Source organism: Rhagoletis pomonella, unplaced genomic scaffold (assembly GCF_013731165.1).
Source record: "Rhagoletis pomonella isolate Grant_MI unplaced genomic scaffold, Rhpom_1.0 Rhpom_scaffold_05588, whole genome shotgun sequence".
Lineage (NCBI taxonomy): Eukaryota > Metazoa > Arthropoda > Insecta > Diptera > Tephritidae > Rhagoletis > Rhagoletis pomonella.
This window is the reverse complement of record NW_023464126.1, coordinates 1-11,784: the sequence shown is the minus strand read 5'-3', so window position 1 is coordinate 11,784 and position 11,784 is coordinate 1. Positions and strand designations below refer to the sequence as shown.

At 36.5% G+C, this 11,784-nt stretch overlaps 1 protein-coding gene across 1 annotated transcript; it reads right to left on the bottom strand.

The window, feature by feature from the left end:
* Window positions 1-2,040: 2,040 nt before the first annotated feature.
* On the bottom strand, window positions 2,041-2,384 carry LOC118755189 (the record flags this gene model as incomplete). The annotated part of the gene is made up of 1 exon (XM_036490040.1): window positions 2,041-2,384. A coding segment is annotated over one exon (344 nt), but the record flags the coding sequence as incomplete, so codon positions are not given.
* Between the last annotated feature and the right edge of the window lie 9,400 nt (window positions 2,385-11,784).

Below are 11,784 nucleotides of genomic sequence, written 5' to 3'. Positions count from 1 at the left end.
TGCCTTGTTTTTATATTTTCGTTAAACAAGGCTCTTAAAAAAAAAAACAAAAATGTGAAATACTTATTTCCAGAATGTCACTTTAAGGCCCAAAGGGATTTTTTTTAAATAGCTTATTTTTCCAAAAATGTTCAAATGGCATATATGGGAAATTGTAGACAGATTAAACAAAACACCGGCGTCCCAAGAAAAACCATGACATAAAACTGTGGAAAATGTCATGAAGAAGGTGGAAAAAACTTCAACATTAGCTTATGTGATAGACGAGATTGAAAATGATATGCAAGTGTTTAAAAAGCATGCATTTAATGTTAAAAATCAGTACAATGCTTATCGGTTAGTATACTTTTTTCTAACAGTTTCCAAACTTATTTAATCCTTAACTTACTTTTAAGAAATTGACATTCTGGAAAATATTGTGGCGAATACTGCAGCAACGCGAAGCGAACAACAAGAAAATTGCAGAATGTTCGAGGAATGACGTTGAATATTCGACAGCTAGAAACGTCAAGGGGATGAATACCGCGAACAGCGAAAGAATGAGAGGAAGTGCGATACACGGGAGAACGTTCTAGAGTTGCCATGAGCGAGAGCGCTGGTATATAAGGCCGCTTCTGCAGCAAGTCAGTCAGTTGCGAATCAGCAAGCTACAAGCAAGTTGTGAAACAGAGATAAATTGGTTAGCAAGTTTTGTAAAGCATTATAATTGCTTTAACGAGTATTGTAAAGTGTTGTTATTGCATTAGCGAGTATTGTAAATTGTTTGTTGTACAGTAGGGTGGGTCAAAAAAATCAAGTATTTTTTTTTGGATCCGACACACGAAAACTAGTTCCTATGTACCTCTAGAAAGTACTTACCAAATCTGAGCTCTTAATATTAACGGGAATATTATGCTCATCATAGTTTTCCATTTTCAATTTAGTCTCATATAAAAATGGTCATATCTTATCACCAATATATCGTTAAACCGTCAATATTTATAGTAAATTGAATGCTCTACAAAAATGGTTCATATACTATTTTCATTAATCTAACCATTTAAAAGATATTCAAAGTCAAAATTGAAGTATTTTAAGGAAAATAACTTTTTGTTTTGAATTTTGTAACTTACTAAAAAATAATTATTGTCAAATGAGTTTCAATTACTTCTATACGGAATTAAATGCTCTACAAAAAAGGTCTCATGTAGTTAATCGATTACTCGAACCATTTAGAAGATATTCACAGTAGAACTCCAATGCCTACTGATTTTAATAGCTTTTTAATAAATATTTTCAATTTATCCATTCAATTTATGAATTTTGAAAATATTCATGAGAATTTGAGTTTATCGATTTTTATCAATTCAATTTCCAATCGAAGTATCGATAACTGGACATTGAACAACTGGCCCTAAATGTTATGCTCTAATACTGTAGGGAGTGTAGTAATGCCACCTTATATGTACACATATACAGTAGAATCTCGAAATAGTTATCCGAAATGTCCCAACCGTAATTAACTCTTTCGAACTATCAACTTTTCTAAGCAGTTTCCAAAATCAAAAGAAATAATAATAATGAGCATAGAATTTTTGGAAAATAACACGCTAAATTTATTTCAATGACATATAAGCCATCTCCACCAAGCCTTAACTGCAGTTTATGCCTATTGGAAAAACGAGATTATCACATGAACGGGATAATTGCTCATATTTTGTACAAGCAAACGAAAGTAGAGAAGCAAAAAGTAAGAAATAGGCATTGCCAATCACCCCATTTTAAAATATTTCATACTTATCTGAACCCTTAACTGCGGTTAATCATTTGGTGGAAATGGGCTATTAGATTTCATCTTTACGAAAGAGAAACTTAGATTTACAGCCGTATTTTAGCAAAATCACAAACCTTAACCTTTTTATATTGTTCTTTTGAAGTTAGTTCTTTTTTAGCTTTATCTTATTTAAGTTTTAGTGCGTGTATTAATCAATTCTTTAGTGAAGAATGTAAAAACCTTATGAGAAAATAAAGAGCAAACAAACAACAACAACTAACACTTACTCAGACAGTAGTTGAATGAATTCATCCACTTGGTCGGACACTCCAGCCTTTATATTATATTTAGTTGAGCGAACGTAACTACAAACTGCACGTTGCGTACAACTTGTTGAGTCGACGTTGTTTTGGGCAAGTATATGATCAATTCTTTTCACTATATTTGAAATTGATGAAATATCGTTATCATTTTCACTTCTACCATAGCCAGCATATCCTCCATGAAAAGCATTTAATAGCTTTGGAATTATTATAATTGCTCCAATACCAACCAATGTGCCAAGCACAACTCCTCCAAGATCCAGTTTGATGGGATTATAAGCAGATATACCCGTTCCTCCAGGATAACCCTTGGAATTAATGAAAATGTTATATATTTAGTACATTTTTAGGAGCGTGCCGCTATCAATGAAAATATGCATATATTTACTAAATAATATAAACAATTTGTAGATAAATTTTTACGTAAAAAAATTTAGAGAGAGCGGGACCGATTTTCATGGAATTCTTTTAAATAAAAACGAACTGTTGTACATACATATGTATAAGTATATACTCAGCTCGACCAATGTATTACATGGCGATTACATATTAAATCGTGCACACAGCTTGATTTCAATTTGACAGAAATGGTCTTAAAATTTTTTTCTTTCTTCTTAAAAATTATGGGTGTCGCAAATGTCGATAAAAGTTGGGTCAACAAAATTCGGTATAAGCTCACTATTTCTTGCTTTAAGTACAAAAACAGAGCATCATTGGAAAAATAAAGAACCATCTTTAAAATTTTTCCATACAAAACGTCTTTTGATATGACGGCGATATTAAAATTATAAAATTACGATCCATAGAATAAACAATTTCCATTCCAATAAAATTTTCTTCGAGCAAGATTCCCAAAGGGTTTAGAAGTTTTGAATTTTCAAAGTTGCTTCAAAGAGAGAAAACACAAAAATGTGCTCCGGTCGAATTCAAATGCAGATGAACTACGCAAGGAAAATAAAATTCTTAATAGGCCTGATAAAGCAGTTTTGCACTAGGTCGGTTTTAGCTTACCTTTGATAATATATGTATTTTTTCTTAACAATAAAATTTCGTGACCTAAATTTCAAAACTTTGGGCGGAAGGCAAGGGGAGAAAATATGTTTTCAAAAAAGGCATGAATAATAGTGGTAAATGTCTATTACAGCACCTTTCTTAAAAACAAATGTATTCGAATTTTACAGGTGGGCTATGTAACACGAGATACACCCCTTTGGATTCACATTGAAAGAGACATACGTACACCTGTACCTAAAATTTTTTGGTTCCACTAAAATTTTAATCACATTGATCAGAATTAATAAATGTTTGTTCTTTCCTTTTTTCTAAGAATAATTAGCCGACTTCCAAAAAAGTAGGAGGTTATCAAATCGTCAGAATATATATGGGGTATTCTTTCTGAATCTCGTATTCAAAAAGAACGGAAAATTCTACGTTCATATAACATACATATCATATGGGGTGCATTTTACCGTCAATAGTTTTCCCACCAAATTTAATACTCGTAGTTGGGTTAATTTGTTGAAAAAAATGTTGACGAGAAAGATTGACGCTGACGGTGAAATGAAACCCACATATGATATGTTATCTGAACGTACAATTTTGCATTTTTTCTGAATTTGAGATAAAAAAGGGGGTTAGCAGTTAAAAAAACCATGTTTACCTCGAGACGAACTTGAAAATGACCCTCACTCCATTTTGCCACTCGGCATTGGAAAGCTTATGTTTTTTCATGAATTTTACATTTGTATTTTTAAAAAAGTTTTAAGTTAAAAGAAATATCGGCAGAAAGAATACCCCATATACTTTTTTATGTATTTTACCGCATAACTTTGGACCAAGTTAACCTCATTTCGATAATTGTTTTTTGAACGAAGAGGTGGCACCTCAGGGGGGTCACATACTAATTTGGTTTAGAACCCATCACTGGATCATGAAGAAATTAACAGTACTCTTATATTTTTATATGAGAATTGAAGTTGGTTTTGTTTTTTGCTTAAAAATTACTTGTTTTAAATCTTCAGTTCCAAAACGGCAAGTATATACAAACATCGATATTATATCGTCGCTCCCTACGAAGAGTAGCACATCTCAAATTACCGTGGAACAGTTCCACGTCCAGTTTATATCTCAATGAAATAGAAAAAAATTTCCAAAAATATTCCTATTAGGCATAACCCCATACCAGAAATCGCTAAGCCAATGCCTGCGCCAATGACTTTTCTTTTTATGCACAAATGCTGAAAAGTACACCTCCGACACAACCTCTTTTTGGTCAGAATAGTGGTAACCTAGAAGCTACTATAAATAGCGTTCTGAAAGTTATGCAGCAAGTGATGGCAATGCAGAGAATGGTACAAGATTTAATTGAAAATCAAAATCTATTACTTCAAGCCCTTTTAGCTAAACCATGAATAATCTTAAAATTTGTTTTTGGAATGCGAACGAGCTAACCCAGAATAAAATCGAACTAGAAGCTTTCCTAGTGCGCTGTCATATAGACGTTTTGCTTGTATCTAAAATACACATTGATGACCACTTGGGTGGCCTTACGGTATCTGCTATATAACGCCCCTCATCATAACATAACAGAAAAACAATTAAATGACTTTTTCCTAAAGTTTGGCAGTAAGTTTATAGTAGCAGCAGATTACAATGCCAACCATACATACTGGGGGTCTGGATTGATTACACCAGAGGGTAGAAATCTATATTAAGTAATCCAGAACAGAGGATTTGATGTCTATGTATTGACCATCTGATCTCAAAAAGTTCCCGATCTTATTGACTTTGGTGTAACAAAGGGTATTGCGCGAAACCAAGTTAATCGAGTACATGGCGGTATCGGAACAACACTACATATAAAACTAGGTTTCAATCTTTGTGCAAAATTTAAAACGAAATCAACAAACTCTCGTAAAAAAAAAATTTTGGTTGTGTGTGTGTTTGCAAACAAATAAAAAAACTGAGAAAATACCTTTCATATGGTACCTCATAAGTATAAATCGGTATAGTTTGAACCAGTTATTCAGTTTTTTCCTAAACCAATCTATGAAACAAGTTAAAAAACATGATTCCATAAAAAAAAAATGTGTAACATGTTTATGCAGATATTTTAGCCTTAAGCTGTTTTGTCATCTGAGGGTATTTTTTTCATAAAATTCTGTATAAAAAAAAATTTTTATTCATAAAAAACTAAATTTTGTAAGGTATTTTCAAATCGACCCAGCTCACGTAAACCTTAATATTTTTGCAAACAATTTTGGATGAAGTTTTCAAATACACAAGATTTTATGATTCCGGTGGAAAACCCCCTTTTTTTGGTGATGCAGTCTAATGTACATAGAAAAATTACAGATATTTTATAAAAATCCGCAAATATTTACGTCTCTGACATGCCTTCATCATTTGAAGTTTTCTGAGGTGAATCAATGTACTTCGCCCTTTGCTTAATAACGAATTTGCAAACAAACCACAAATCGACGGCTTTGCGATAACTTTCATGTATAAATGATTTAATTTTATTGAAGTTCGTTTAAATTATTGCAATTTTAATTGGAGAATAAAAGTAAAATATAGAAAAGTTAAATAAATATACATATTCTTCTTCTTCTTTTTTGGCGCTGTAACCGCCTAAGCGATTTTGGCCGAGTTCAGCAAAGCATGCCAGTCGTTTCCCTTCTGTGCCAACTGACGCCAATTGGAAACGCCATGTGAAGCCAAGTCTTTCTCCACCTCATCTTTCCATCGCAGTGCGGGCCTCCCTCTTCCTCTGCTACCACCAGTGGGTTCCGAGTTGAATACTTTCAGAGCTGGAGCGTCGATGTCCATTCGAACGACATGGCCAAGCCAGCGGAGCCGCTGTATTTTGATTCGCTGTACTATGTCCATCTCGCTGTAAAACTCATACAGCTCATCGTTCCATCGTCTGCGGTACTCGCCGCCCCAACGCATAAAGGCCCGTAAATCTTCCGGAAAATCTTTCCCTCGAACACTCCAAGAGCCGCCTCATCGGATGTTGTCATTGTCCATGCTTCTGCGCCATATACCAGCACGGGCATGATGAGTGACTTATTGAGCGCGATTTTCGTACGTCGAAAGAGGTCTTTACTCCTGAATTGCCTACTCAGTCCAAAGTAGCACTTGTTGGCAAGAGTGATTCTACGTTGGATTTCAATACTGGCATTATTATCGGTGTTAATGCTGGTTCCCAAGTAAACGAAATTCTCTACTTTCTCGAAATTGTAACTGTCAACAATGACGTGTGTGCCAAGGCGCGAATGTGCTGACCGTTTGTTTGAAGACAGGAGATACTTCACCTTGTCCTCGTTTACCACCAGACCCATTCGCTTTGCTTCCTTATCCAACTTGGAAAATGCAGATAAAACTTCGCGGTTTTTAATACCGATGATATCGATGTCATCGGCATAAGCCAGCAATTGCACGCTCTTGTAGTAAGTTGTTCCTGAGCGGTTCAGTTCTGCAGCTCTTATTATCTTCTCCAACATCAGATTAAAGAAGTCACATGAAAGGGAGTCGCCCTGTCTGAAACCCCGTTTTGTGGCGAACGGCTCGGAGAAGTCTTTCCCAATTCTGACGGAGCTGGTGGTATTGCTCAACGTCATTTTACACAGCCATATGAGTTTTGAGGGGATGCCAAATTCAGACATAGCGGAGAATAGGCAACGCCTTTTAGTGCTGTCAAAAGCGGTTTTAAAGTCGACAAATAGGTGGTGAATGTAGACCCCTTTCTCGCGGGTCTTTTCCAAGATTTGGCGTATTGTGAATACCTGGTCTATGGTGCATTTTCCAGGTCTAAACCACACTGATAAGGCCTAATCAGTTCATTGAATGTGGGCTTCAGTCTTTCACACAATAAGCTCCATAAGACCTTGTAACCTATGCTTAGAAGGCTGATCCCGCGGTAGTTGGCGAGAATGGCGGGGTCACCTTTCTTGTGGATTGGGCAGAGCACACTTAAATTCGAGTCGTCGGGCATGCGTTCATCTGACCATATTCTGCATACGAGCTGATGCATGCACCTCATCTCCTCCTCGCCGCCGTACTTGAGTAGCTCGGTTGGCTGGCCGTCAGCTCCAGCAGCTTTGTTGTTTTTCAGCCGCGTATTCGCTATTCGTACCTCGTCATAGGCAGGCGGTGGGACAGCTACTCCATCATCCCCGACTGGGGTAGGTTGTAAAAGTGTTCCCTCCACAATTTAAGCATATTCTGGACTTCGGTTACTAGGGCGCCATTGTTGTTCTTACAGGAGTACGCTCTGGTCTTGAAACCTGCCGTAAGTCGCCTAACTCTCTGGTAAAATTTTCGGGCATTCTTCCTGTCGGCCAGCATTTCAAACTCTTCGCACACACGTATTTCGGCCTCTCTCTTCTTATTGCGGCAAATACGCCTCGCTTTCATCTTCATATCCCTATAGCGGTCCCACATACCGCGCGTTGCGCCCGATCGCAACGTGGCCTTGTAGGCGGCATCTGTTTTCTCTGCAGCTTCTTGAAACTCCTCATCGTACCAGTGGTTCTTTCGGGTTTGATGAAATCCGACCACTTCTTCGGCGGCGGTACTTAATGAGCGGGAAATGTGGTTCCACTGCTCGTATATGTCGGTTTGTTGAAGAGTGCTCTCTGAGAGCAGATGTGAGAGTCGAGTAGCGAAAGCGCTGGCTGTCTGTTGTGATTGCAGCTTTTCGACGTTAAGCTTTCCTTGCATATTTGGGCGCATATTTTGTGCTGCACAGAGGCGGGTGCGTATCTTGGCTGCAACAAGATAGTGGTCCGAGTCGATGTTTGGGCCTCGGAGTGTGCGTACGTCTAGAACACTGGAAGCGTGCCTTCCGTCTATCACAACATGATCAATTTGGTTTCTTGTTTTTCGATCCGGAGACAGCCACGTAGCTTGATGGATCTTTTATGCTTGAATCTAGTACTGCATACTACCATATTTCGGGCCCCGGCGAAGTCGATCAGCCTCAATCCGTTGTCGGACGTTTCGTCGTGGAGGCTGAATTTTCCGACGGCGGATCCAAAGATCCCTTCCTTGCCCACCCTGGCATTGAAGTCGCCAAGCATGATTTTGATATCATGACGGGGGCAGCGCTCGTACGTGCGCTCATAGAAGGCGTCCTTCGATGGCTCATCCTTCTCATCCATCAGGGCATGGGCGCAGATGAGCGAGGTGTTGAAGAATCTCGCTTTGATGCGGATTGTGGCTAGACGCTCGTCCACCGGCGTGAACGACAGTACTCGGCGACGGAGTCTCTCTCCCACCACAAATCCAGCTCCGAATTTGCGCTCCTTTACATGGCAACTGTAGTAGACGTCGCAAGGCCCCAGACATTGCTTGCCTTGCCCCGTCCAACGCATTTATTGGATACCGGTGATGTCAACATTTGTCCTTACGAGGACATCAACAAACCGGGCAGAGGCACCATCCCCATTAAGGGTTCGGACATTCCAAGTGCATGCCCTCAAATCGTAGTACTTTAAACGTTTGCCGTGGTCGTCATCATAAGGGGGGTCTCATCTGAGGCTTTGCCTGGCTTCTTCACTGGAAGTGGCTTTTACGTGGCGGGTCCCAAACCCAGCGCACCCATTGCTGGGACGGGGGTGGTTTCGCAACCAAATACACGTTTATATAGCGAGCCGCTTGCTCCAAGCAGACACCCGCTTGCAGCCGCTCCTACTGGTGAACAGACGCTGCAGACTTCAGTGAGCCCTTAAACCGAATAAGGCCCCACCGAAGCTCCCACTCTTTCTGCCGTGACCCAAGGCTCCACTCGGATTGGTTACCGCATCTCGCACATGTGTTTCTCACGAGGACGCAAGAGAAATAAATATACATATGATGCTCTCCATTTCCAGACAACCGGTCAGGTACGAGCATGATTTTTGATTTGTACCAAACTCAAATAGATTGTTTGTTGGTCCAAATAATGAGACACGTATATTTTCTTTTGGCTCGGAAAAATTTTTCGGCCGAATTAAACGCGATTGTGTTTTTCAGGCAAAAATCGATTATTCGAATTGACAGTGAGGTTTTTTTATTTTTAATGCCCATAACTTTGTCAAAATTTAATAGATTCCAACAATGTTCGATTATAAAAAGCGGGAAAATGTAATTTTGAATTTTGAAACTGTATGGTGGAAAGTGTGTTCTAATATCTATTTGATACACAAAAAAGGATCACGGCTGTACTTTTTGCTGATATATTACATACATATGTTTCATTTAGTTAAACAATATAAGAATATTGTAGTATGTACCATAAAAACGTATATTTTCTATAAAAAATCATAACTCAGAAAAAAAAATCTTCGCTATTAGAGATTTGGATTGATTGTAGTTCAAAGTGTCTCTTTCCCGGTAAAAAAGTTTAGGAGAAAAAAAACTACATTTTTTGAGAAATTAAATTAAAAAAAAATTGCACTTTTTGTTTATTGTTAAATAAAAAATTTTAAATAATGAAAATCAATAATTATATCATTCTATCTTGAAGTGACAAGAATAACTGACATTTGAGTAAAAACATTGTTGGAATCTATTAAATTTTGACAAAGTTATGGGCATTTAAAAAAAAATTCTCACTGTCAATTCGAATAATCGATTTTTGCCTGAAAAACAAAATCGCGTTTAATTCGGCCGAAAAATTTTTCCGAGCCAAAAGAAAAAATACATGTCTCATTATTTGGACCAACAAACAATATATTTGAATTTGGTCGAAATTAAAAATCATGCTCGTACCTGACCGGTTGTCTGGAAATGGAAAGCATCAATATTGTTTTCCCGAGCTGTAGCTTTTATGGAAAAAGTACCAAATCAAAATCAACGTACCGACGCATGATATGTAATACTTCTATATTGATATTAACGTATCTTCACAATGTTATTTTATTCCGCAATTAAAGGGAGGCGGCCTATCAAATAAATGTTCGCTTGTGTTAGTATTAATGTATATTTGTAAACTACAACAATAACTGTCAAGTCACTCCAGGAGCGGTTTAAATAAAATACATATAATGAAAAACTTTAAAAATTTACCAAAAATGTTTACCTAAAATTGATAACTAACTGGCAGATTTGAAAAAGCAGCAAGAGATTTAAAGGATACAGTTGAGGTGACTACCATAACCACTCTTAAAAGATGTATGTACATCGGTGATGGGCACCGCCTTGCCCGCGGGGATATATGAGGTTGTGCGCCTTAGCCGACATGTGGGTCATTTTTAAATAGAACAACATACTTACGCATGCAATACGATTTTATTTTACTTAATTCCTGCTTCTACAAACCACACGATTCCGCACTATTTTTTATTTTAATTTTTTTCTTTTAAAATTAAAATTTGATTTTGTAAAATATTGACGGTTACTCCACCGCTCCTGATTTTTTATTGTTTTCAAACGTCATTCTGGGTACATTGGCAGGTTAGTTTTCTCGTTCTAACATTATATATCTGCACTCTAATGTTTGCGGATGAACTTTCAACGTACTGCCAATATAGAAGTATTACATATCAAATAAAACACCTCTTTGAGGTACAATTTTCGAGTAACGAAAGCTGAACTAGAAACACAAAATTTATGATATCAATTTCGTGACGAAAAATATACGCATTTTTTAACTGCCTTTGAAACGTAGGGAAAATCTTTTTTATTCATACGAATCGTTGCAAAAGTTCTGTTTTTTTATTTTGTGTTTCTAGCAGTAGACGGAATTTCGTTCGCTCCGAATAAATAATAAAAGATTTTCCATACGTTTCAAAAGCACTTAAAAAATGCGTATAACGAAATTGATATCATAAATTTTGTGTTTCTAGTTCAGCTTTCGTCACTCGAAAATTTTACCTCAAAGAGGTGTTTTATTTGATATCAATTATTTTGGGGTAACAAATTTAAAATCGACAAAAATACAAACAATAACCTAAATGTTTTATTTTTCTCAAATTAATTGCTAAAAATGTTATCTAAATCTAAATTATGTATTCAAATCGATGTGTCCATTGAAACGTATAATTTTTCGAATAAGGAATAAAGCGAAAAAGAATGAGCATAAGGGCATATCTAAAAAATAGTTACACTTTCAAAAAAAAAATTAATTTTTAAATTTGTGAGCACACCTATGTTTTATATATCATTTTATTCGTAATCTCTTAACAAATCGATTGATATAAGTGTAATTCATTTTCATCAACTGCTTCAAAAGTTAAACGAGGAATAAACATGAAATAGAAAACAAAAGAATAAGCTGGGTTCAAATTACACTGTTCAAGTTGCAAACTTTGAGCAGAGATTTTGAAAGTTGAACTCACTTAATTGGGACGTTCTAAATTCAAAGTTTGATTAAATTTTAACTATTTTACAAATAACTCCCTCAGTTTTGAAGTTATTTTACTAAATTTTGCACATAACAGTTTTTTAATATTACCTTAATTATTCCTTAAAATTATTGAAATAGGTTCACATTAACATATAGCTCCCATACAACTGATTACTCAGATATGTGTTTTTGTGCTATAACTCTAACTTCATATCTGAATAATAAACTGTATACGTGCTATATGTTAAATTGAACCTATACTAAACTTCAATCTGTTTAATTGGAGGAGTTATAACGCAAAACAACGTCTCTGTTAAATCAGTTGTATGGGAGCTAGTTTTAGTGAACCGATTTCGATGATTTTATGGAATAGTTAA